Source organism: Phytophthora sojae, assembly GCF_000149755.1.
Source record: "Phytophthora sojae unplaced genomic scaffold PHYSOscaffold_5, whole genome shotgun sequence".
NCBI classification, from domain to species: domain Eukaryota; phylum Oomycota; class Peronosporomycetes; order Peronosporales; family Peronosporaceae; genus Phytophthora; species Phytophthora sojae.
Window position 1 is genome coordinate 625,703 of NW_009258119.1, and position 26,512 is coordinate 652,214.

Genomic DNA, 26,512 nt, shown 5'->3' on the forward strand with positions numbered 1-26,512 from the left:
ACTTTCGTTGCTTCATGCTAAGTACTATGCTGTAGTTTCATAGCCTAGTAGTCAGTACCAACGCATCGCAAATGTCGTAGCTCTAGAAGGCTTAAAGGAAAATATTGGGCTCATAAATCAATCTCATTTCTTGGTCCTAGTAGAACCCAAATATTGTATTGTATTGTACTGTACTAAGTAAACGTTTAGTGCGCCTTGCGCTTAGGGAAGAAGTGATCTACACTCTTCAAACGTAGTCCAGAATCCAAATGATGAAAACAAAAACGAGTTAACAGTAAACTTCGATTGATTACTACAGTACCATAATACCTCGCCGTGATCAATACCGTACGTACATGTACATCTACTGTCCATTCAAACTGCAGCACTATGGCGTAAACAATGGCACCTCGATCTTGATTCTATATATATGATCTCATCGCGCTCCATTGTTCGTAGTAAGGTAAATACCCCATCGTCGAGCAGATTTCGCAATAACGATCTGGTCGTGCTCCATTATTTGTATGGTAAATACAACCTCCAGGTCATCGTCCTCTTCTGGGCTGTGGGGTGAAAATAAGTAGGGCGGCTCACTCTCAATTTTGGGTCGCATAATCTGGTACTTCAGTGCATTCGAAGTGTGCGTGTACTTTTTTTAGCAAAGCTTTAGTATTATCTTTGATGATGATGAGGTATATTGGATTACTTAAACGAATCCTTACAGCCGAGCCGATCAAAAGACCAGCAACTCGGCACGATCTAGATCTGCTGACGTCTGCCACCCAGGCTTTGGGCTGCCATGCCCGTGTCCAGTTGCGCCTGCGCAAGCATGTAGATGTCTTGTCGTATAGCCTGCTCCAGTGAGGGGAGGCTTTTCGCGAAGTGTCTTGCTGCGTTCGGTGGAATTTTGGTTACTTCGGGGACCAGAGGAGTCGAACCAGCCAATTCTGCTCGCCTAAGTATAGCTCCAGCTATTCGCACGATGGGGCTGCACGAGAGCGCCCATATCTCCGTCATTTTGGCACTCATAGCAATAAGTTCTGTTTCGAAGGCAAGTTGAAACCTCCTTCCGTTTGGGGAAGTTCCGCTGCTATTCCACCTAGCCATCCTTTTACTTTCCCGACTGGTTTTGCAAATGAACTTCTCCAGACAAAGTTCCGTATCCGGCTGCTAGTTTCGATGAGGATCTTCTTAGTTGGCCACGCGTGTTTGGCCACAAATCTCAGCTTGGGCAAGATTAAAGCGTTTGCCAGTTCGGCCCGCTAGGTGACCGAGTTTGTTTTCGCAAAAGCAAGTGCTAACCTGCTGGTCAGTGCTCCAAAACCTCTGTCCCAACCCTTCTTCACATCTCGGAGCCATCGCAGTGAAAACATAGATAAAACGCAGATGAAAAATGTTTTTACACGGTAAATTATGTTTTGTTTTGTTACAGTAAAATAAAATATGGGAAATTGCAATTTGGTCAGGAGTTTGGCTTGGAATTTGCAATTCGGTCAGGTGTTTGCTAGGACTTCCGAAAGTTAGAATTTAGACTGTCCTAAGTTTAAGAGTTAGAACGTTCCAGCTTGGTACTGAGCACCATGCTGGACTGTGTCCGCTGCACGTTTGCTCTCGGCTAGCAAACGTAACATCATACAGCAGAACCGTGGGACTTGCTCTCCAAATGACCAACCGGCCGTCAAAACGTTGGGGTAATAGGCAGATCTGTGCTTGCTCGTGGGTCCTCAGAGAGGCCCTGTAAATTGTAAGTTCATGGCATGTAGCGACTCGTAGGGCCCGTCATTTGGCTTTGTCTAGGTTAGCGGTTAGCGCAAGGACTACCTCCTGATCCGGGAGGTAGTTCGGGAGCCCCGAACTAACAGAGCACGATGTGGAGCACCAGACGCACAAGCACCTTGGAAGAATTGGCCCCCTCAGTTGGTGTCCGTCCTTCAGATCTGGCGTGCCAATTCTAACTTTCGAACTGATTAGCAAACACCTGACCGAATTGCAAATTCCAAACACCTGACCAAATTGCAACTTCCCCAATAAAAAATAATTTATCGTATTTTCTGACTAGTGGTCAACAATGGTGGCGCCGCTACTGGCCGTAGAGCTGCTCTTCCGCTCCAAGGGCGGCTTCTCCAACCTGCCGCACGTGATCAGCAGCGTCTCGCTCTTCCTGGACTCGTCGGTGGAGCTCTCGCATTCCGAGGCGTGCAAGCTGGCCTCCATCAAGCTGCTCGACCGCATTTGGGGCAGCAGCGCAGTTTTCGCTAATTTTGACACAAGATTTCCAGTTGGGCCATTTACTATCCGGAAATTCATCCGAACGGACAAGCACTACCGCCAACACCAGTTCACTTTTTCGATGTTGTTCATCGTCAAGAAGAACAATCTCGAGATGGCTCGCTGATTCGCCGACAAGTTCCAAGGCTGCAGAGTTATCATGGACGTGGTGATGGCCGCGGCTGAAGCTGGGGCCATGGAAATTCTTCAGCTATTCTATGACCAAGACAACAGCTCTTTGGACGTATTATTGCGGGACAAAATGGGTCTTCGAGTGAACTGGACTGGCGCCGCCCTGTCAAGTGCAGCTTCGGCTGGCCACGGCAACGTCGTGTGGTGGCTCTACACGAAAATTACGTCGGACGGAAACGCGGTGGGCAGGGCGCTAGAGGCGGTGTTTCCGGCTTAGTCAGATTGTGAAGAATGATCCAATAAGATCAAAACATTTTTTCCTCAAAAATGGTCTAGCAAAGGCATCCTGTACCGATGCTAGTGTACTCCGCAAAGATATTAGTGATTTTCACAACATAATAATCCACTGTAAGTGCTGTTTGCAATTCCGTGTGTATGTTTGCTGCTCTATCAGTAGCAAGTCAAAGTAATGGCTCCTAAAGAGGACTCTCACGCGTTGTCGAATCCATAATCCATGTACGCACCACGCCGTAGTCAGAGTGATCTAGTTTATCGTTGGTTAGCTTACAACAAGTGGAAAGAGATTCAGCCCTTTTTAGTTAGCGCCTTCAAGATGAATAGTTAAAAACGGTCTAACTCCAAACATGTTAGCCAGATTTACTACGTGTACTCCCTAACGCTGACATGTTAGTTGCTATACATGGTAGCTAACTATTAGTTAGTGTCTAGTATTTTGAGCTAACATGTTAGTAGTGTAAGAGCAAAAGTATGGAGAAGAGTATATGCTTGCACCGAAGGCAGCCGAGAAGGGAGATGTATCAAACTGAACACAAATACACCCTCAAAACTAAGAATTTACCATCCAATCTATAATACTTTGAAGAATCTGCTAACATAGGGAAACATTTGCTGGGAGGAGCTCACATGGGGGGGGCTGGCACACCACTTATCAGCGCAGACGATGACCGATTTTAAGAGTGAAGACGACTTAGGTGCCTCCTACCTATGTCAAAGTCCGCGGTGCAATATAGACACCCAGACCAGCTAGTAAATATGCTTTCGTACAGATTACTAAGTAATCTCCTCAGGTACCCATTTCCTCCACTATACAGTGTAGCTGACATGTGTAGTTTTCAACTAACTGTTAGTTAGTGTCCAGTAGAATCAGCATGTTAGTGGAGTACACTAGCACTAACTAACCGTTTGCAAGCGCTAGTGTTAGATATACGGTTAGGGTTTGTGCGAACACTGATCGATGCGGTCAAATGTTTCAAGGTCCGTGATGAGTAGTGACCTCATACACAGTTCAGTGCATCCCATCGGTAGCCCAGCTGTGATCGCTAAGAACCGAAATATCAATTCGCATACTTGGTTTCCCTTTACTGTCAGCCAGCCACTAGCTCATTCAACCTGTCATTCCGCAGCTTTCAGCGCTCCCCCAACTCTCCAACCGGAATGGACGCCCACGTTCTCATTCCACCTAACGCTCTAACGCTGAGTGACGAGCTCATCTGCGACGTTAGACAGCGTACAGGGGCCTCTCGAGTCAACTCGACAGCTGAAGCCATCCAAGCGACATGGGGAGAGGCCAACACCAACGTGTCCGTGGCTGTAAATGTCGTGGCGTCAGCGACAGAGCAAACCGCCCATCGCACTTCACTATCGGCTCGTAGTCGTCGATCCTGTCTCCGTTCCGACCTGAAGACAGCGAGGAAGGTCTTATCTACTATCAAGGCGGCCAACCACCCGATCGGCGTCGAGCTGCAGCACGCAATCGTCACCGAGGCGCTGAAAAAGAAGATTCGCCACCGAGAACGCTGCCGTGTGACCCAGGCTCGCCAAAGAGAGAGGCAACTCGAGCTCGAAGCTGATATTCAACATGCCATTGAGAGGTTGTGGAAAGAGATCGAAGATCTAGAAGCGAAGTGCAACGATCCTTCCCGGTTACCAGCATCTCCGACTCCATGGGGCGTTGTGGGCGACTACTTCCGTCACTTCAACTACTTCTTAGCGCGTCCTGGGACTGGATACGACGCTGCGTCGGAGTTCTTGCGTGGAATCATGGCCCCAGACGTGGTCGATGGCTCCGTATGTGGAGTGGACGCACGGAGTGAGAACTGGAGGCGCTTCGCTCTCTACTTTGGCAATGCTCACATTGAGCTTCGAGGTATGAAGATGCCATCTCAGCACACATTGGTCGCTGACATAACAACTACAGTGACTGTTACTTGGAATACCCTACAGTTCGCGTTCCCGCACCTGAACTCCGACGCGAAGGGCGGGACTCAAGGAGGTGCTTGGTCGCCCATTGCTAGCAGAATCATCGGTCGGCAGCTTCTCGCGCACGGGTCGATGCACTTTGGCTGGGATGATACGAGCGACAAAGTGGTGAGATTCCAGATGCGGATGGATCTGCTGACTCCGATGCTCAATCTGCTGGGCAATCTGGAAGATGTATTGCTCGTCTTCAGCAAGGCTTCCATCACCCCGGACGATACGTTTGTTAGGTAGTAGGAATCTCCGGTCATGTGGGTTATTTACGATCATACTCTGTTTTTGATTTCTTTCTGTAAGGAATGAACATATTTGCACCGTCAAACTCAACTGAAGTTGGTAGCAAAGGCTCGAGAAAAACAAGCAAGATAACGTCCCCAATATAATCCGCGGGGAGATTCCTCGCAGAAATTCGATCGCGTTTTCTCCTCTCCTCCTTAGTCGCCCACACGTTGAACTACCTGTAATTGGTCGCCCTCCACACCAGCATCTTGCTCCTCCACTTACAATCCTTTTCCTCAAAGTCTGGGCCGAATCCTGGAATACGATGTTTGTCTCGGAACCACTTCAGCTCCATTACATCTCCGTTGAATACGATTTAATGCAACACTATCTTCATTGCGCAAGGCGCCCAATGTTCCTGTAGAGCTACAGTACAGAACCGAAGTCTGGTACATTCCGATAACCGCATCTGCTACATCATGATACCCCCCCCAAGCATAGCATGAACTTTGTCACCCAGGAATGCATCTCTCATGTGTCGGCCTCCGACTCGTCGTGTTGAAGCTTGCAGTTCTCCCTCCACCTCCCATGACATGCAGCTGTGTGATACTTACGTCAGGACTAATACATCCGTTGGCCCATTTCAACTGGATACGGCTCTAATTCGGGCAGGAAATTCTTCCGGACGCGGTTCAGCAGACGGATCAAGGTGCGAGTGCACAATTTCATCTCCACATCGGCGTTCAGGCGCGGCGGTGAGTACGCCGGCATAGTTGGTGTCTGGAGTGGAACGTGTCTAATTCTCACACGTCACAGACATCTTATCACACGTCACAGATTTCAATCGGAAAATGGGCCAGACGCAAATATTTGCGCACGGACAAACACTACAACCGGTTCCAGTTCCGATGCGGCGCCATCGAAACTGCGAGCATCGAAGAGAAGGACAAGGGCATGGAGATAGTGCAGTGGTTCTACGGCCATTTCCACGGCTGTATCGTGCCTTTCGGAGCTGTGAGAGCAGCTGCAGGCCACGGACATTTGGAGATGCTGAAATTCTTCAAGGAACATGAAGTTCCTGGAACGTTGGGCGAGGATCGAGACGATATCAAAGCTGGAGAGGGTCACGTGGTTCGCTGGGGACGACATGACATGGAGGCGGCGGCGGAGAATAACCACTTCAACGTTGTCTGGTGGCTGTTCAAGTACGCGCCTGCTCCTCGCCTCGCTACTTGAATAACGTGATGAAAACTGCGCTACGAAGCGGAAATCTGCTGATGCTCGAGTGGATCCAAGCGAAGTTCCTTGCGCGTCGACGCCGCTTACCGGAAGTTGGGCGGATTGCATTAACTGCTGAATTATTGGCGTCAGATCGGAAATATTTCATGGCGGAAGCGATAAAAGGAGGACAAGTCGTTGTGATGGAGTGGCTTCTGGAAAATGGACATGCGACAAGAATGGACCGGCACAGTGCCATATATGCAGCTCTCAAAGCGAATCGCCTTGACATCCTCGACTGGTTGACAGAGCGTAAACTGGTGGAAGCTGGCCGTGTGATGGAGGTTGCTGCGGGGGACGACCGTCTTGATGTGGCCAAAGACTACTACGCTTGGTACTGGCACGAGATATGCGCGCAGCCTGATTTCCCTATGGAGCCCTCAGTGCCGAGTCGGAAGTCGCTGTGGATCAGTGCGGGTACCATGATTTGTGCCGTGAGAAGCGGTCGACTGGATGCTGTACGGTGGCTCTTCGACACGTTTAATTGTGCAGTGAACTTTTTCGCCCAATTATTCGCCGAGGGATATACTTTACGTCGCTTCGGAAGGTGGCAACCTCGAGCTCGTAAAATACCTGCATGGTATTATTACTCTGTTCACGTAGAACACGGGTAGAAAGCGGAAACGCGGCAAGACGATGTCTGGGGTTGGGCCGGAGTGTTCAACAGCTGCGATGGACTATCCAGTTTTATTTAATCATCTGCCTGTAGTGCAATGGCTCCACGCGAACCGCAAGGAAGGCTGTACTGCCGAGGCACTAGAGTTTGCAGCGAGGCACGGATACTTGGAGATATTACAGTGGCTGCACTTACATCGGCCCGGCGGCTGGTCAACTAATGTGATGGATACGGCCGCATCAAACGGGCATTTACACGTTGTACAGTGGCTCCACGCGCATCGAAGAGAAGGATGCACGACCAGAGCGATGGACTACGCTGCTATGGACGGACATATGGACGTTGTTCAGTGGTTGCATCACAATCGAAGTGAAGGCTGCACTGTCAACGCGGTGACCCAAGCCATTATTCAGGGCAAGATGCACGTGGTGAAATGGCTTCTGGCGAATCGATCTGAAGGCTGTTCATCGAGTGCAATGGATTTTGCAGCGATGAAGAGTTTGGAGATTGTTCGCTGGTTCCATGAACACCGCAGCGAGGGGTGCACGAGTGCTGCAATCGATAACGCGGCTGGGTGCGGAGAATTCGATGTCATTTTGTTTCTCCATAGTCAACGACGCGAAGGCTGCTCGGAAGATGTGTTCCGCGAATCCGCCAAGAGCGACCTGTTCGACAACTTGAGATATGCGGTAGACGATTCACCTTCTGACAACATCTACGACTGGCTGGTCGAACACTACCCAGACGCCAGAGATGAGTAGTCAGCGTTGAGCGTGCGTGGTGGAAGAATGTGTGCGTCCTAAGCTCCTAGCGTCGTAATGCTCAATAAAATAGTCCGCATTTAAATATGGTCCCTATAAAAACATTAAAATAGTCGTGTCAAAATATTTGTGATTTTAGTAACCATTATCTGAATGACGGCGGTGACGCTGTTGTTCCGCTCCAAGGTGGAGTTCCTCTCGCTCCCCCACCTTGTCAACAGCGTCTCCCTCTTCCTGGACTCTTCTATGGAGCTCCCCCTCCACAGAGCGTGCCGATTTGGGTCCTTCAGACTGCTTGACCGAATCTGGAACAGTAGCCAAGTTTTCGTCGATGATCCCGGGCGCGCAAAGGACCAAATTTGGACTCTCCAGAAATACATCCCCACAGACCGCCACTACCGAGCGTACCAGTTCAATCTGTGCCTGTTGGAGGCTATCAAGCTCAAAAATCTGGAAATGGTCAAGTGGATTTCTCGTCGGTTCCAAGGCTGCCTGGTCTCGAAGAATGTTGTTGCCCGCGCTGTCGACTTGGGACTAATGGCCATTTTGATGTTCTTCCGCGACGTTGATACGGGGACGGACGCCCCGTGGTATACGCCGGGCAACAGTCGAACTCCAGGTGTGGGGCATCGAATCGAGTGGCAGTGGGCGAGCAAATGTGCGGCCTCCAATCGCCGTAGCGACATTGTGTGGTGGCTTCATCGATACGTCCGCTATAGTCAACACGACATGAGTGAAGCACTGACAAAGGCAGTGGCGAACGGGGATATTACGTTGGCAACTATGCGATGGACGGAGCTGCTGCTGCAGGCCACCTCGACGTCCTGAAGTGGCTTCACCGTAACCGAATGGAGGGGTGTACTACGCGTGCAATGGATGCTGCTGCGAGAAACGGACACCTCGAAGTTGTCCAATGGATACATGAACACCGATCTGAAGGCTGCTCGCAGACAGAGGCGATGGATAGCGCTGCAACCAATGGACACCTGGACATTGTGAAGTGGCTGCATCGTAATACGAAGGCTCGTTGTTCAACGAAGGCGATGGATGAAGCTGCCACCAATGGACATTTGAATGTCGTGCAATGGCTGTATGCCAACACGAACGCTGGTTGCACTGCGAAAGCGATCGATGGAGCCGCGACGAATGGACACCTGGGGATTGTCAAATGGCTACATGCTTGTCGCACCGAGGGGTGCACAGTTACAGCAATGGATGGTGCTGCCGAGAATGGATTTTTGCCCGTCGTGAGATGGCTGCACAGGAATCGCAATGAAGGTTGTTCCGAGAAAGCTATGACTCGAGCGGCATACAATGGACATCTGCCCATAGTAGAGTGGCTCCACGTCCACAGATCACAGGAGTGCTCAGTCCCAGCTATCGAAGAAGCTGCATTGTGCAATAACTTTGAGGTGGTATTGTTCTTGCACTACCAGCGCCACGAGAAATACACGTCTAAAATCGCGGTGCAATCTTACGAAAATGGGAGTCCAGAGATCCATGAGTGGATTATCCAGCGCTATCCAGAATATCGGGAGGCAGTTGAAGCAGAACATGGTCAGGACTAAAGTGGCCACTACGCATTTGGTAACCACAAACGAAACACAAAAAATAGTTATCCCACAGCTTGCGTACAGCTAGTGCAGTTTTGGAAGACTATACTGCAAGTGCACCACTGAATTTGCCGTCTGCTGTTGATGCGGGACTTAGACTTCCGAACAGCCGACGAAGATCTCACTTGGAATCAAGCTCGCAAGTCCTTCATCTATTATACTACAGTTGCTAAGTACTGTACTATGTAAATAAAAAACAATTATGGCGACAGTGTGGTTCCCGTGCTGACTTCGATTGCTACTTGTTCGGCGATGCGATCGAAGCGTGAGTGTATTTGCTTAGCATTTAGCGGACCCTTCCGTCCACATGATGTATATGAATATGTCGAGAGCTCTAAACTCGGTAAGGAACGAAAGATCCCCACGCAACCTTACCGCGGAACCTAAATGCGACAAGGTTGTACACGTACACTCAATAGTGGCGGGCAAATATTACACGGCTGGTCAGTTCAAGCCGGAAGGGACAATATATAACTAAAGAATCATGCAGCCTATGTTCAACGACGGCAACTGCAGTCTTGCCCTACAATTGTCGGGCTTCGGGGTAGAGCTCACAACGCCAATCAGAAATGTTGTTGCCAGCGTCGTCTTTGAATACAGTGTGCATTTGCTCGAAAAGATCCCGTTTGCCATAGAATGCTTCTGACGAACAGCCTTCACAGCGCTGGGAATAAAACAACCACATCAAAAATTATCCCACCCAGCGGCACGATCCATCGTATCACTTGTGAATTCTTCACTGAGGTGCTCATGGAACCATCGAACGGTTTCCAACCTTTACAGGCTGCGGAGCTTATTGCACTGGACGAACAGCCTTCAAGTCGATTTGTGAGAAGCCACCCATGGTCGAAACGGACGGCTTGGTCTACCGCCTTGACAGTGCATCCTTCGCTCCGGCTGTGATGTAGCCACTGCACAACATCTAAATGACCCATCATGGCAGCCATATCCATAGCCTCAGTCGTACAGTGAGCGCTAGTGTTCTCGTGTAGCCAAATCAAAACTTTCAAGTGTCCGTCCTGAGCAGCGCCGTCCATCGCTGCGGTCGTGCACCCTTCCGCTCGATGAGTATAGAGCCATTGCACCACCTCTAAGTGCCCGTTTGCTGCTGCTCGATCAATCGCTGTAGTTGTGCAGCCTTCTGACCGATGCGTATCTAGCCATTTCAACACCTCCAAATGTCCGTTTGCTGCTGCTCCATCAATTGCACTTGCTGTGCAGCCTTCTGATCGGTGCGCATGCAGCCACAGCACCACCTCTAGGAAGCCATACGCTGCAGCGTCATCCATTGCCCTCGTAGTACAGCCTTCCTTCCGAACGGTATGAAGCCACTGCACCATATCTAAACGGTTCTTCGCAGCAGCTTTATCCATTGCTGCTGGTGAGCACGTCGGACCGTTCCCACACATTGTCTTGCTGCGTTTCCGCTTTCCCCTCGTGCTCCGATTGAACAGAGTGGCAACCTCGTGCAAGTACTTCGCAATCTCCAGTTTGCCGCTTGCTGATGCGACATCGATTATATGCCTAGCGTAAAACTCCTCCGCCACAAACAGGTCCACCGCGTACTGGAACGTCTCAAAGAGCCATTGCACCACGTCCAGTCGATCGCCATGCACAGCTGCAATCATGGTATCCGTAGTGATCCACAGCGGGAAGAGGCGCGGCCCATGAACGTTAAATATCGATAAGGATGTCGTCGGGAATCCAGAATCCGCACAAATTTTATGCCAGTAGCAAGTGTAAAAGTCTTTTGCGACGTCAAGATACCCCTCCCGTGCTGCTATCTCCATCACGCTGCCAGCTTCCACCAACTTCCGTTCGGTTAACCAGTCCAGAGCATCAACTCGACTTGCTTTGAGCGCTGCTAAAATGGCGCTAGATCGGTCCATTGCTGCCGCATAGCCATTTTCCAACAGCCACTCCATCACTACAGGTTGCCCTCCTCCTATTGCTTTCAGGCGACAAGACATCAGTAAATCCGCGAACACCAACATTGATCTCACGCAAGTTGCTTTAATCCACTCGAGCATCAGCAAGTTCCCATCTCGTGCTGCGGAGCTCATAAATCCATTCAAGTAGCGCGGGGCCCGCCCATGCTTGTGTAACCACCAACAAATATGGAAATGATTTGTTTTCCGCCGCCGCCTCCATGCCATGCCGTCCCCAGCGAACCACGTTGCCCTCATTCGCCTCAATTTCGTCTCGACCGTCGCCCATCTTTCCAGGAATTTCATGTTCCTTGAAGAATTTCAGCATCTCAAGAAGGGTAAATTCAAGTTAATGGGAGGGTTCTCTTTTCAACGGAAACCCTAGCTCGCGTCGGCTTTGTTAGTTAGCGAGAAGGAGTGTTAAAAGACCAGAACTCAGGATTTTTAGCCAAAACACACAAATTTGTAGGCAAGCTGTGGTTTTGTGCTACCAATACCCGGTTCCCTGTTGTGAAGTCTTACTTCGACGATGGGATAGATTTAATGTCGGTATCCTATAGCGTAGTCTTCGACGCTAGCGAGTTCGCAGAAACGGTAGAATCCTGACTCAGTTTTTGTATTAGCTTCACCTTAGAATGCACTTAACCTTTAGTGTTAAGCGGACCCCTAGATGTTGTCCAATGGATCCATGAACACCGGTCCGAAGACTATCGCGCTGCAACCAATGGACACTTGGAGCTCGTGAAGTGAATGCATTGCAATACGAATGTTGGCAGCAAACTGCAACGATGAGTACTGAAAGTCACGGTATACGACGGATATCTGCAAATGGTGATGAAAACCATTTATTTTACGGTATCCTAGCGTAAATGCAGAGATCTTGCTGTTGCGGCGTAGAGGTACCTACCTCATCGACAATATTCCGTAAGACTTCGCACTCTTCGTGGTCCCCATATTCTGCTTCTATCGCAGATCGATATTCGGGATAGCGAGGAAGAACCCGTTCATGAATGTCTGTCTGGACTACCATTTCCGTATTACGGCACCGCGAGTTACCATCTCCAAGTCATCGTACCATACATCTTCTTCGATATCCGTACTGGATCATCCCTCCAGTCTGTGGAAGTGAAGCGCACACAATCCGACGCAGAGAGACCGTTGAGTAGCGCTGCAGCACGAGCCCTAGTGCAGGTCACGTAAATACATCACATAGCTCGCACGGAGGGACGGCGGCAATAGAGATATGTACGGTTCTACCAGCTTCATGCGTAAATGTATAGATTTTTTTGTAATAAAAGGGAATTTGAGCTAGCATTCTTTCATCAAATGAACCTGAAATCTGGAGTAATGAGAGCCCTGCTGAAGACGAGCGACACAACCTCCAAACTGCCCAGCAGATTCAGCATCGGGGTCAACAGATCCATCTGCATCTGGAATCTCACCATTTTGTCGCTCGTATCGTCCCAGCCGAAGAGCGCCGACCCGTGCACGACAAGGCGTTGGCCGAGGATTCGTCTAGCGATTGGTGACCAAGCACCTCCTTGAGTCCCGCCCTTCCCGTCCGAGTTGAGGTGTGGGAACGCGAACTGTAGAGTATCCCAAGTGATAGTCACTGTCGTTGTCGTGCCAGCGACCAATGTGTGCTGAGCCGGCATCTTCATACCTCGGAGCTCCACCTGAGTATTGCCAAAGTAAAGGGCAAAGCGCCTCCAGTTTTCAATCTCTGCGTCCACTCCAGATACAGAGCCATCGACCACGTCATGAGCCATGACCTGGCGCAAGAACTCGAACGCGACTTCGTGTCGACTTCCAGGCCGCGCTAAGACGTAGTTGAAATGACGAAAGTAGCTGCCTGCAACGCCCCATGGGGTCGGCGACGTTGGCACCCGGGAGGGATCGTTGCACCTTGATTGCAGACCTTGGATCTCATGCCGCAGCTTGGCAATGGCATTTTGGACGGAAGCTTCGACCTCGAGTTGCTTCTTCCTGTAGCGAGCCTGGTTCACACGGCAGCGTTCTCGGTGACGGATCTTCTTCTTCAGCGCTTCGGCGACGATGGCGTGTTGCATCTCGACGTCAATCTGGTGGTTGGCCGCCTTGATAGTAGAGATGATGTTCCTTGCTGTCTTCAGGTCGGACGGGAGGCATGACCTGCGGCTACGAGTCGACGATGAAGCGCTATGGGCAACTCGCGCTGTTGCGGGGGGAACAGCAGCTGCAGTCGCTGGAACGTCGACGTTGGTTTCGCCCCGCCTTGCACTGGTGACTTTAGCCGTTGAGTTGACCCGAGCTCGTCCAGTACGCTGCTTGACGTCGCAGATGAGCTCGTCACTCAGCGATAGAGCGTTAGGAGGGCTGAGAACGTGCAAGTACATTTCCAGTGGGAGCTTTGGAGGTACGCCAGAAGTTGTGGAATGGAGACTGGAATGAGATAGTGGCTGCCTGACAGTGCCAAGTTGTGCTTGCGGAACACCGGGTCCGTGACGTAATATTTCCGTACCTAGCAATCATAGCTGTGCGACCTTTTTGATGAGGTGAGGTGCACTGAGTTACAGCTCACCACGACCTTAACAGTGGTTGGCAACACAAACGTTGAGTCGATACTGTAGCAAATACCTTTGTCCAAATACCAGTTGTTTTGCTACAGCGCTTTTTTTTTCTCTTGCCGGTCATCTGCTCGGACTGTGACTAAACAAGCTGCGCTGTTTAGTCACGCCACTGTATTGCTCGAACTTGACATGGTTGGTGTTTGCACACCTGTTGGTAATTTGACTGTTCGTACATGCAGCAGCACTCATCTTCGGCCCACCTAAAGAACGTGCAGACACTCCGATTTTTAAGTTATTGGCATAGTTATATTGCTTGGAATGTGTCATTGGTCATTTTCGTGTAAGTAGCTAGCTGCATTAGCTGTATCCCGCTTGAAGTCGGTTTGCTGGAGTGATATCTTCGAAAATTGGCTACTGCATCAAAAACCAAAAGAAAATACTAATAAAAACGCCAAGCTTTCTATGCTAAAATGTACTTAGTATTGGATCTCGTTGACAAGAGTCGTCGCTGAGTTAGTTGAACGCTTCTTCATCCTCTACTACATCCTCGAATCCAGGATATCGCTCGAGGAGCCAAGCGCGAATGTCTACTTCCTCTCTGTCATCAATCGTCGCTCTCGCAGCTTCTTCGGAGCACTCGACCCCGCATTGCGAATGCAGAAACAAAACCACCTCGAAGTAGTTGCATCTAACCGCCTCGTCAACGCCAAAAGTGACTTTGTGCTTGGAACAGTTCGAATACAGCCACTTCAGCAGCTTTAGCTTGCCTCCTTCAGCTGCCTTGTTCATCTCGCCCTTGCAGGCACCCGGACGATTTCTATGAAACCACTTGACGATATCCAGATGACCAAACATTGCTGCGCCGTACATTGCCGTATTCGTATAATCTGCTGCACGTTGCTGATGCAGCCACTTCACGATTTCGAGATGACCCGCTGTCGCTGCATCACTCATAGCCATCGCAGTACAGCCCACAGTGGAGTTTTTGTGAAGCCACTTCAACATACCACGCTGTCCATTCCGAGCCGCACCATCCATAGCTGAAGTAGAGCATCCCTCTCCACGGTTGACATCCAGCCACTGCACTACATTGAGGTGGTCGTTTGCCGCTGTTCTATCCATAGCCGCCTAAGTGCATCCCTCCGAGCGGTTGCTATGAAGCCACTGGACAACTTCCAAATGTCCATTTTCAGCTGCGCCGTCCATGGCATCCTTCGTACAAGCCGGGGTACTTTTCTGCTTGGTTTGGTCTCTCTTGCGCTTCTTGGAACTTGCCTGCATTGCAAGTTGGACTTGATGCAGGTACTTGACCACGTCTAGGTGACCGTTCTGGGCAGCGCTATCCATCGCTACGATGTTGGAAAAAGTGTACCGCGGTTGGGTTTGGTCGTAATCGAAAAGATCAACTTCTGGATCAGGATCAAACTCATAATAGAGCCACTGCACAACGTCAAGGTATCCCTTTCCAGCCGCCTCCGCCATGGTCTTCCACGAAATTAACGCCGATCGGTTATACCGACCAAGTTGCTGTCTCAAATGCTGAAATAAACACCGCTGCTTCTGAGCCTGGAGCGCATACTGTAGGCTTGATGGCGCCTTTGCTTGTGCTCGCAAATATTTCGCCACATGCAGGTGCCCATTGGCGGCAGCAACATGGATTGAGAGACTGGCTTGACCTCCCAGCTCCGTCATTCGGCCCTTGGACGCATCCCTGCTGTTCCGAGTATCGCGCTCGATCAGCCACCTCACAACATCCAGATGTCCACCCTCCGCAGCATTCGCCACATATCCTAGCGCCGTACCAAGCTGCTTCTTATCGTCCAGCCATTTCAAAACGTCGAGTCGTCCGGTTGCCGCAAGATGGTGGCCAGCACAGAGCCCTCGAGGGTCATTTGGCCACTCCGCGCCTTGAGATATCAACCACTCAGCAACCAGCACGTCCCCATTGAACACGGCATAGTGAAAGGCCCTGGCGAAATTGTGCTGTACATTCGGCAGGTGCTGGACCAGCCACCAGGCGACATCACTATGACCTGCCGCGACCGCTTTCTTCAAGTGGGCCCCCAGTCCACCCGCACCCCCACGCCTTCAACTCGAACATTCTCGTCCAGTGAGCTGTTGTCGTTGTCGTGGAACAACCGCAACATCTCGACCGAGCCGATGATACAGGCCTCAGACACCACCTCCTGCCGCACGACGCAACCCTGAAATTTGTCCAGCAGCCACTTGACCATTTCCAGATTTTTGTCATCGATGGCCACAAACAGCGACTTCGTAAACTGAAATTGCTTGTAGTGCCGGTCGGTACGCAGAAACTTTCTCAACGTGAAATTTCCTTTTCCTTGTTCGTAAGTTTCATCTTCAGCGTCGTCTTCTGCCGCGATATTGTTCACGAACACTTGGCTGCTGGCCCAGAGTCGGTCGAGCAGCGGGATGGAGTCGCGCTTGCACGCCTTGTGCAGGGGCAGCTCCACCGACGAGTCCAGGAAGAGAGAGACGGCCTCGGTGACGTGCGGCAGGTCCACGAACTGGCCCTTGGAGCGGAACAGGAGCCGCACGGCCAGCAACGGCGCCAGCTTGGCCTCCTCGTCCATTGTTGGTAATCGGGAATTACAATTTAGCAATGATTGTAGAAGCAATTGTCGGGCACATCAATCGATTATTGAGATTCTATTCAATCATTGGTTATAAGTGTAACCGGTTACATAACCTGGTAAACCGAATCTCCTCAATGACGACCCGGAGCCGCTGCTGGCCGTGACGCTGGTTTTCCGGTCCAAGGCCAAGTTCTTCTCTCGGTCTCACGCGGTGGACGCCGTCTCGCTCTTCCTGGACTCGTCGGTGGAGCTCCCATTCGATAGGGCCTGCGAATTCGACTCCCTAAAGCTCCTGGACCGAATCTGGAGCTCCAGCGACATCTTCGCTACCGAAAATAAGGAGCTTCCCGAAAAGCTGCCATGGACTCTCCGCAGATACATCCGCACCGACAGATTTTATTGCAAGACCAAGCTTCAATTCTCGTTCATTGAAGCGATTGAGCTGGAAAATCTGGAGTTGGTTCGGTGGCTGCTGGATAAGTTCGAAGACATTGCTGTTATCGATGGGAAAGTGGTTCTGGAAACGATGAGCACCATTTCAATTGAAGTCTTGCAACTCATTGACAGCTACAAGTACGGCGTTCGCCATGTGGAATGGGACCAAAACACAATGGCGGAAGCGATCTCAGAGGGCCGCAACGACATCGTCTGGTGGCTACAGCAACATTTCCCCAATGAAGACTTTAACAAGGCAGAGGCGTTGATGCAGGCAGTGCTCAAGGAGGACATCGTCATGGCTGAGTGGCTGATCGACCATGGAGCACAGTGGCGTCGGCCCTTTCCTGGCGATAACATCGGACACGAAATGGCGGCTCGAGGGCGTCTTGACATCTTGAAGTGGTTAACCCAAGGCGGTAGACTTGACCATCGGCGCGAGGGATGTACACCTGCGGCCATGGATTGAGCAGCGTGGAGTGGATTTCTGAACGTCTTTAAATGGCTGCATGATAACCGATCGAAAGGCTGCACTGAGAAGGCGATGGAGCTAGCAGCAGCACGAGGCCATCTAAGAGTAGTGAGATGGCTTCAAGCTCATCGATCGAATGCCTACGCGAATTCAGCCTGCGGCGTGGGGCAACCAGATCAACGTGTTCCTCTTTCTGCACGACATTGCAAAATGCACCGCGAATACTGCGTTGATGGCCCGAGATGCTGAATCTATTGACGTTTTCAACTGGATCGTTGCTAACTATCCAGATATTCAAGTTGACACGGATAGCGAGTGAGTGCCAGAGCAATGAAAACCTTTTATTTTCCTCTGCTACCTTACTTCCATGAAGCACAAATCGGATGCTTGCATTGTCATACTTCTCATTCACCGAATTGCAGAGAATAAGCCCATTATTTTCACACGAGTTCTGTCTAGAAACGTCTTAGTGAATGAAATCGTGCCAGTCCGGAAGCTGCCACTTGTTGAAGCGATCAAGATCTTCTTTGTCAAACATCCCATTGATAGCGATGGCCAGCAACTTCCCCACCTCCTTGTGGCCTTTAGCTGAGAAGTGCAGTCCGTCCACGAAGTACGTCCGACGAACGTTTACATCGGGGAACGTCGTGTTGAAGTAAGTGTGCAAGTCCAGCACATGCACATTCTCGGCCTCCCCGAGCTCAACACACGCGCGAGCGTACTTTTCAGCCGCAGCATTGGTGCGATCCCCGTGACGCTCCGAGTCGATGATGCACGGCGGGGTGATCAGCAGGATCTGGCCGTGTGGAGCCAGCACCGGTCGAACAATGTGCAGGATCTTCTGGAGATTGGCTCGGTAGTCTTCCAGTGGCACATGGACAACTTTGTCAGGGCCGTCCACGATCGCATCGTTGGCTCCGAGGAACACCGTGACGAACGAGGCTGAGTACTGGAACTGGAGCTCCTTGGAGAAGATCGGCATGCCATGTTGCAGCACCCACCTGCGGCAATAATGACACTCTTAGTGTAGGTTTGATTACAGCAGGCTGTAGTGGTGAAGAGACACTTGCTTAGTGTTGTAGCCTGAGAGACCGCGGTTGATCGTGTCGACAGACCGCACATAGTGCTGCTGAAGGAGGGTGACGAAGCCAGACTTGCTCGGGTCGCTGGCCTGCTCCGTGATGGAGTCCCCGATGAAGTAGAAGACCGGGCGGCGCTCGGAGGAGGCAGCAAGACCCATGGTGTGTTGTGCGATCTTTGAGGAGCCCAGAGAGACGAGAATAGTGAGCGGACAGGAGGGAGGTTGATTTTAACTGGACGTCCCTTCAACAATGTACGGGGTCTCGGGAAAAGAATAAATTCGGTTTTTCCTGGCGAGTCTAGGAATGCTGAAACTTTGCACATCTACTAATATGTCCATCAAAGGAGTAATGCCAAAGTGGCTTCTCCTTTTCTTGTCCCGTTCGGCAACGAGGACATGGAGCGTAGCCCCCTTTACTATTTGTCAGTCATCTTATCGCTAGTAATTCGCAATCTTTCATCCCAACCGGAAAGGTCACACAAATACATATAGCTTTTTATATTCTGCATAAATAACGGTAAGAAACATCACAGAGGCGCCAGGCAACGCCAACTTTGAGGATAAATCGCTCGAGATCTACACACATTTAGCGCTTCATACAGCGGCATTACCCAAGCTAGATGCAGGGCTTTCTATCCATGCCGGTCTCAACGGCGATGTTCCTCTCATTGAAGAGTTAAATTCGCCGAAATCACAGGTTTCCGTACATTCATGAAGGGACGCCCAGTTAAATCCCTAGGAAATCATTATGAAGCCATGTCCAGTGACCAGCTGCAGCCTAGAACTGTGGATAGCGTTCACGGATCCATGCACGCATGCTCCAAGGATTCTGCTGCACCTTCAGCCGTCAGCTCTTGAGCTCGTTGCGTGTGCAAGAAGAGCAGCACCTCAAATTGACTTTCGTGCGCAGCGTAGCTAATCGTTTTATCGGAACAACCCTCGGTGCGGTGAGTGTGAAGCCATTTCACGACTCGATACTGACCTTTGTATGCTGCATCGCCCATTGCTTCTGCCGTGCACCCCTCGCTTCGGTTGTAATGCAGCCATTTGACGACCTCCAGAGCACCACTTCGAGCAGCGTCGTCCATGGCCACAACGGTGCAGCCCTCAGACCGATGCATAACCCATAGCGTCCGTTGTACAGCCAACACTTGTGTTAGCGTGCAGCCACTTCACCACATGAAGGTGTCCGTTTTCAGCAGCATACCCATCGCCTTGGTTCTGCACCCCTCCGTTCGATTCTGATACAGCCATTGGACTACCTTCAGATGACCATTCCTGGCAGCCTCATCGATCGCATCGGTAGAGCACCCCTCCGTCCGGTTATGGTGAAGCCAGCACGACGTTTAAGTGACCATTACCCGCTGGACGGTTCATCGCGGCTTTCGGGCATTGTGGTGGTGTTCGCTTGATCTCTTCGTCTCTCTTCCTATCCTTGCCATCGTCTTCCACGACACGTTGGCAAATTTATCCCACGAAGAAATGACCCTCGAAACTTCAACAACTTGGGTGCGCTGTTCTTGATAAACGATCGGTTGCACGTTCCTGAGAGCCTCTTGCTGTCGTGCACGGAGATATTTGGCAACCTGAAGGTGCCCGTTGACAGCAGCAATATGGACGCACAGACCGCCCTCAGCATCATCAAGCGTAAAGTGGCTATCAGCGCTGGTAAGCTTTTTTTTATGGTCTTATTCTGACATGACATGGCGTTTGGTCTGAAGATTGTGGGAGGGATGACCCACTTTTCTGCTGAATCTGACTTTATGTTGACCGGGGTCCAGATAAACACATGAGGTAACGGGCCCATTGGCTTCACCTTGCCTGCCACCTACTCATACAACCTTGTGAGGTTTGCTTGGTGTCCAAACCTTGTGCATGCAGCAAACAAGCTAGCAGTTAGCGCTGCTCACACTGTCATGCTACGTCGCTGCAATCGACGTCGCCTATCCTGTTCGCATATGTACGATTTGCTGCACCGGGACTATCTTGGTTGTTGTATTGGGGAGGGCCAGATCCAAATCCATGTCATGTCAGAATATGGACACAGAAAAATTCTACCATCAGCGCCCATGCGAGTGATAATCGACGGATACTGTTCAATGAGCCAGCGCACAATGTCAAGGTGCCCCTTTCCCGCGGCACATGCCACGAAGCCCACCATCTCCAAAAGCTGCCCCCTCTCCGCCAGCCATTTCAACGCGTCAAAATGCCTGTCAACCGCAACAAAATGTGCGGCTCGGTTCATCAGCAGCCACTCGGCCATGGGGATGTCTCAATCGTTGAGTAATTTGCAGCACTTATTATATTGTATACTTATTCTGCCGTGATAATTCTGGCTTAACTCTAATCCCTAATCCACCTTAATTATGCCCCGAGTTAGCTAATTCCCATGTTAATTCCGGGTCGCCCATTCGTGGCCGAATTAGGAGCGGCGATGGTTAGGCCGAGTTAAGGCGGAATAAGCTAATCCAGCCTGCGTTAGACGGAAACAGCGCGATTGGCTGTTCCCTACCCGCGGAATGGCGGATGACGACGGTGTGGGCACGCTGAAGCTCTGTGCGCTCATCCTGCAGCTGGTCGTCGGCGCCGCCCTGTGCGACAGCTTGCTCGACTTGTTGAAGCGACGCTCGGATCGACCGCAGCGAGTTGTAGATTAGCGTGCGATCCAGGTGTGGTCGATCCAGGCGGACAGTTGGAGCGACGGCGATCTGCACGCACACAACGCATGGGGGCGGACGGTCAGCGGGATCGCCGGCATCGGAGACTTCGACGTCGGTGGAATCTCGTACGCGGGGATCTGCCGCAGCCGCGAGGAGAGCCAAACCGGTCAACGACGACATAGTATCCGGTGACCCAGCTTCGGATGATCTGGGCGAAGGCGAGCGAGGACGGGCCGTTTCCGGCCCCGCCGATGGCCGGGCGGCGGTGTTGCTGGGGGCGAGGGTGGCGCAGACGATTCTGGGCGGGTTGGTGAAGCGCGGCCAGGGCCAGGAGGAGACGGCGGTGCTCGATCTAGCTGTGACCCGCCTGACGCTGGCGCGCCGGCAGATGAAGACATAAGATGGAGGAAACGAGTGCAGCGCGCGAATGCCCGAGGACGACTGTGATGAAGCGGTGGGAGAAATCTGCCGAAGTGGCCGGACCCATCAATCTGGATCAAATGAGATCTCTCGTTAGAATGCCATCGATCTCAGAAGAGTGACCCCGTCAAATATGATAGAGATCGACATTGATCGGTATTGACAGGGATGACGTCGATCTCGGTGAAGAGTGATGATCTCGGCCCCATGGATTACGCGGACCCAGACACAGAGCCAGCGCCACCACCAATGTTCAAGGGAGCTAGATAGCACGCGCTAGGACCATATGAGAGCAGGAGAACGGTAGGACAGAGGCCTTAGGCAAAGCTAACGTTTAAAACAGAGTTGATTTTACCTGCTTCTTCACAAGTGGTCTTCGCCTTGGCAATACCGGGCACGGGATATACTTTGGCCGACCCGACGCTACGCAAGTCGACTTACACCCCAAGATCAAGGAACCTCGGACGCCATGATAGCTTGGCCCTGCGTCCGTCAATCCTCACTTCGACCCACCGCTAGAGGAAGCGGCAAGCAAGGAAAGGAAAGGAAGGTCATACACCGACCACAAGGCAACCCCAGGCCAAGATCACACCGGGCCGGCGAGTGTCGATCTAGACAACCCCAGATCGAAACCGCCACAACTACTCCGGCACAGCGTGAATCATATCCGCGTTGCTGCCACAAGTTCCCGCTGTCCGCCAGACAGTCCAAGACTCAATCCCAAGCGCGTCTTCTCGAGATCACCCGAAGAGCGATCCAGCCCACCGACGGGTACACAAGGTGAGGGTCAGCAACTTCACGGAAGATCGGAGTACCCCCTTCGTTAGTCAGCAGTTCGGGTGCCGTGTACAAGAGGACCCCCACGATCTGCAAATTTCGCGGAGCCGCTTCGCCACACACTTTTGCCGATATCTCGGCTTGTAGATGGAGTTACGAGTTGCTGTTTAGATATGTTGCTGGTGGATGCTATACGAAGAAACGGTATGTGTTAACAACTGCGATTTCCGAGTCCTTAGTAGGGCTGGCATACAAACGACAATATTTGTTCCAGCGACACAAATCAGTACCATACCCTTTTTCTGACAAAATGACACAGTTTTATGCAATACCATACAAACTTCTATATTATAAGTTAGTACTTAGTGCAACACTCACCGAGAGGGAGATCCGGCTGCTAGTGCGCAAGGCGGCGACTGGCGACCGCTTCGCAGCGGAGCTCAAGACGGGGCTCGGCCTCAAGGCGTCCGCGCGCACGGTTCTACGGCTGTTGTAGCGTGTAGACCATCTGGTGTACAGCAAGATGGACCGCACGCTACCCCTCACTGCGGCCCACAATGCAGCGCGGATGGAATGGGCTGAGGATCACATACTTAACCCAGGTAATGTCTCTAATTTGTTTTATGTTATGCTTCGGGATGCTAACGGTTGTAATATGTGAAGAAATTCGGAAATATACTTTTTCAGATGAAAAAAAGTTTAATCTGGACGGCCCGGACGGTTTCAAGTACTACTGGCGCGACATGAGGCAGCCTGCGCAGTCCTTCGTGCGGCACCAAAACTGCGGAGGAAGCGTGATGGTCTGGGGGGGCATTCAGTGCCCAAGGTAAGCGTGAGCTGGCGATCCTGTGGGGTCGCCAAAACTCGGGCCATTACATTTATACGGTGTCTGAGTATATGCTACCGTTCGCTCACTCTAACCACGGTATCGACTTCGTATTCCAGCAAGATTACGCGTCGATTCATACCTCGCGTGAGACGACGAGTTTCTTGCAAGAAATGGAAGTCAACACCAAGGCTTGGCCTGCCCGTTCCCCCGACTGCAACCCAATCGAGAACGTCTGGTCGGTTACGGCGGCGCAGATTTACGCTCATGACCGTCAGTACCGTACAGTGGGTGATATCGAAGAAGCAATCATGGCAGCGTGGGCTTCCATCGAGCAGGAGTACCTGTGCAAGCTCGTGGAGTCCATGCCTCGCCGCTGCCTTGCTGTCATCAAGCAGAAGGGCGGCCTCACTAAGTACTAACTTATAATGTAGAAGTTTGAATGGGATTGCATAAAACTGTGTCATTTTGTCAGAAAAAGGGTATGGTACTGATTTGTGTCGCTGGAACCAAATCTGGTAGTTTGTATGCTAGCCCTACTAAGGACTCGGAAATCGCAGTTGTCAACACATACTGCTTCTTAATAAAGCATCCACCAGCAACATATCTAAACAGCAACTCGTAATGCCTCCTACAAGCCGAGATATCGGCAAAACTGTGTCGCCCAATTAAGGGTCCTAATGATTTGGCGCGCACTGTACCAGCCGACATGTCTGGTGATACCTCCGCTCTGGTGGTAGGGGTGAAAGGCCGCGGAAATTAGAAGCTGAGCTCCCTATAAGCACGCAAAGTTATGTTTGACGTTCCCACTTCCTGTTTTACCAACAACCGCCCAGCCACCACCCAGCCACCACACAATTGTAACCAAGAAATCTACTGCCCCGTGTGGGAGATGCGGCGAACCTGCGGGTCCAGTTCATTGCTGCCCAAGTTGCTCCAGTCATATGCACCCATTCTGCGGACGCCCCACCGGGAACGAAGGGTTTGGACAACGTGTAGTCTGTCCTAAGTGCGGCCCGCCCAACCAACGTGGCCCAGTGACTGCTCCAACCACTTCTGACAACTCCGCTGCTACGAGCTCGCCCAGTTCGGCCACTGCTCTCGCTGTGGAGCTTTTGGACAGCGAGTCGGACATTGAGCTCGATGCATCACAGCCTCCTCCACCTGCTTCTTTGCGCACAGTTGGACGTCACACGCAAGCAGGGAGCAGTATCTCAAACCGTCGGAAGGTCGTTCGGTGGATGGAAAAGCACGAGGAGACACAAGACGTTGAAGGCATGTTTGCGAAAGCTGTCGCTGCATTTCCTACGATTTTCAACTTAGCGATGCGGGCTGCCAACCTAGCCAAGGCGAGAGATTGCTGGGCGAAAAATGACCTGATTTTGGGGTCTTCTTGCCGTTTCGGCACGGCGACGCGGTGGGAGGCGGCGTGTCAGCACCAAGGTGATCAGTGGACGAGGCCGCCCTCGCAGCGAATGGGTTACGTGGCTACTCGAAACTCCTTGACGAATTCGATCGTTTAAGCAAACTGGGAGTTAAGTTTGAGCCGCGACTACTGCTGCAGCTCGCGAAACAGATTTTGCGAGACGGGGGGGGCGAGTACACTCATATGAGCGTCGATGCCAAGCAGGCTCTGATCAAAGAGAAGATTAATTCGCGTTGGATCCAGTGCTTCATGGAGGCCCATCAGATTGTTCTGACCGGTAAACGACAGCTCAGCCAGCCCAAGATCTTACATATCGAGAAGTAGGTTGCATCTCATCTCGGGGAGTTCAGCGTGGGTTTGCCGACGGGTTTCTGGACGAAAATGGAATCGAAAATATTGATGAGACTCATTTTGTCATTGATTTCGACAATGGAATTTTTTTTTTGGCTTCTCGGGCGAAAAACAGATTAAGCATGCAGACGTCGATCCGAGGCGTACCCGATGACACTCCGGGCGTGTGTTATCGATCCAGTAAGAAAGGATGGATGACACAAAGACTTTTTCGAGAGTATCTGAGCGAAAGGAAAGCAATCCGAGCAAATCCACATGGCCGCAAGAAGACCATCTCCCTCGACAACTGCTCTGGCCACCTCGGAGCTGACCAATGTCAAGATGAAGTCAACTCAATCAATGCAGATCTCCAGTTCTTCCCTCCAAACAATCACCGACTTGTGTCAGCCAGTAGATTCCTTCATCATTGCGAAGATAAACTACACATGGAAAGCAAGGTGGAACGCGAAAAAGCTGAGTCTGATCAAGGAGAACAGTTGGCAAAATAAGGTTCGCAAGGACGGGTCGTGGTCGGGCAAGCTTCAAAACCTTGGTAAAAAGTTTTTCCTTCAGCTTGCAGCTGACGCAACCAGAGATGTCAATCACCAGAAAGACTGAACGGCATGTCCTACGCTCGAAAAGCGATGATCCACTGCGGATTGTCGCTTGGAATCGACGGAACCTGGTCTGTAGCCCAACCCTATCCTCATCTCCAAGAGATAACATCGTGCTCACTTCGAAGACGAGCCTGTGACTTCAACTCCAGATACACAAAAGAGCAGTCCAGATCCAGGTAAATGAGAGGTGAGACTATTTTCGTGCTACATAAATAGTCTTAGTCATTAAATAGTCTGACTCAGACTATTTAATGTAAATAAGCCCAGACACCACTTACAAAAAAATAGTCTCAGTCAGACTAATTACCGTAGGTACTGTACTAAAAACAAAAGTGCATCTGGTGTTCCAGATTTAGTCCGAACCCAAAATTTGTGATCCAAATTTGACTCAAGTTTGCTCACAAAAGAAAAAAAGTCCGATCTGGCATGGCGACCGTCGGCGGTGCAGCTTCTGTTCGTGGTGACGGCCGTCTCGCTGTTCCTAGACTCGTCCGTGGAGCTGCCCCTCCAGAAGTCGTGCAGCTTCCAGTCTCTTCGCCTGTTGTCTCGGATCGTCAGATACTCTTCCCACGCCCCCTTTTCGTCCCGGGAGCTATTACGGAGCGACCTGACCAACGGATGTGCACGGTTCAAGCGGTTGTGTCGAGGAGGTCGAGTAGGTGAGCTGCGTCATTCGGTCTTTCGCTCACAAGTAGACGACGCAGAATTTTTACCCACCCACCAATCTCGGGGGTGACTCGGCTTACCTTGCGGTTCAAGCCGCACCGAGGCGACCCTCAATAACTGAAAATGAAGCTGCTGTAGCCCCACATGTATTCTTGCACAAGAGAGGAAAATGGTCAAGAGGTTGCCTGCCAATTTCCAGGGATTCAAGGTCACATCCGAGGTGGTGACACAAGCCGCCTTGGGGGCCATCGATATCCTCCAATTCTTCTTCGACAACGGCAACAGAATAGCGGGGCACCGACTTCGGGAGGCCAACAGACGCTGCACGGCGGGCCATTCCGTGGAGTGGGGAGGAGCTTCAATGGCCAGTGCTATCGCTAATTGCCATAGTGACGTTGTGTGGTGGCTGCACCAGCATCACCAATGCGAGGTTCGACTTGAGCGCGGCTCTGAAGCCGTGGCTTCATATTCCGCACTTGACAGTCCACCGACAATCCTCAAGTCCGTTCCAATAATATTAAGGCGGACCATGTTTTCTTTTTTGCGAAGGAAACTGCAAGCTGGCTCGAAGCACACTGAAATATC

General features: G+C 51.2%; 8 protein-coding genes across 8 annotated transcripts; 5 read left to right on the forward strand and 3 right to left on the reverse strand.

Moving 5' to 3' along the window:
• Nucleotides 1-2,047: 2,047 nt before the first annotated feature.
• PHYSODRAFT_263815 (hypothetical protein) lies at nt 2,048-2,374 on the forward strand (the record flags this gene model as incomplete). The annotated part of the gene is made up of 1 exon (XM_009530048.1): nt 2,048-2,374. The coding sequence occupies one exon, from the start codon at nt 2,048-2,050 to the stop codon at nt 2,372-2,374; it is 327 nt and encodes a 108-aa protein (XP_009528343.1).
• Nucleotides 2,375-4,041: 1,667 nt separating this feature from the next.
• PHYSODRAFT_412865 (hypothetical protein) lies at nt 4,042-4,884 on the forward strand (the record flags this gene model as incomplete). Its single annotated transcript, XM_009530049.1, has 1 exon — nt 4,042-4,884. A coding segment is annotated over one exon (843 nt), but the record flags the coding sequence as incomplete, so codon positions are not given.
• A 1,941-nt stretch (nt 4,885-6,825) lies between these two features.
• PHYSODRAFT_508289 (hypothetical protein) lies at nt 6,826-9,098 on the forward strand (the record flags this gene model as incomplete). Its single annotated transcript, XM_009530050.1, has 2 exons — nt 6,826-7,152; nt 8,481-9,098. 2 exons carry the CDS (start codon nt 6,826-6,828, stop codon nt 9,096-9,098), a joined length of 945 nt encoding a protein of 314 aa, XP_009528345.1.
• A 908-nt stretch (nt 9,099-10,006) lies between these two features.
• PHYSODRAFT_545878 (hypothetical protein) lies at nt 10,007-14,958 on the reverse strand (the record flags this gene model as incomplete). Its single annotated transcript, XM_009530051.1, has 4 exons — nt 14,517-14,958; nt 11,569-11,592; nt 10,232-10,521; nt 10,007-10,162 (listed from the first exon to the last, which is right to left on the reverse strand). Coding segments are annotated over exons 1-4 (696 nt in total), but the record flags the coding sequence as incomplete, so codon positions are not given.
• A 713-nt stretch (nt 14,959-15,671) lies between these two features.
• On the reverse strand, nt 15,672-16,214 carry PHYSODRAFT_264078 (hypothetical protein; the record flags this gene model as incomplete). The annotated part of the gene is made up of 1 exon (XM_009530052.1): nt 15,672-16,214. The coding sequence occupies one exon, from the start codon at nt 16,212-16,214 to the stop codon at nt 15,672-15,674; it is 543 nt and encodes a 180-aa protein (XP_009528347.1).
• Nucleotides 16,215-16,365: 151 nt separating this feature from the next.
• Nucleotides 16,366-17,373, forward strand: PHYSODRAFT_507300 (hypothetical protein; the record flags this gene model as incomplete). Its single annotated transcript, XM_009530053.1, has 2 exons — nt 16,366-17,098; nt 17,123-17,373. Coding segments are annotated over 2 exons (984 nt in total), but the record flags the coding sequence as incomplete, so codon positions are not given.
• A 217-nt stretch (nt 17,374-17,590) lies between these two features.
• On the reverse strand, nt 17,591-18,364 carry PHYSODRAFT_315488 (hypothetical protein; the record flags this gene model as incomplete). Its single annotated transcript, XM_009530054.1, has 2 exons — nt 17,591-18,125; nt 18,195-18,364. The coding sequence occupies 2 exons, from the start codon at nt 18,362-18,364 to the stop codon at nt 17,591-17,593; spliced, it is 705 nt and encodes a 234-aa protein (XP_009528349.1).
• A 2,360-nt stretch (nt 18,365-20,724) lies between these two features.
• On the forward strand, nt 20,725-21,265 carry PHYSODRAFT_332959 (hypothetical protein; the record flags this gene model as incomplete). Its single annotated transcript, XM_009530055.1, has 3 exons — nt 20,725-20,853; nt 20,890-21,031; nt 21,063-21,265. The coding sequence occupies 3 exons, from the start codon at nt 20,725-20,727 to the stop codon at nt 21,263-21,265; spliced, it is 474 nt and encodes a 157-aa protein (XP_009528350.1).
• Nucleotides 21,266-26,512: the final 5,247 nt, after the last annotated feature.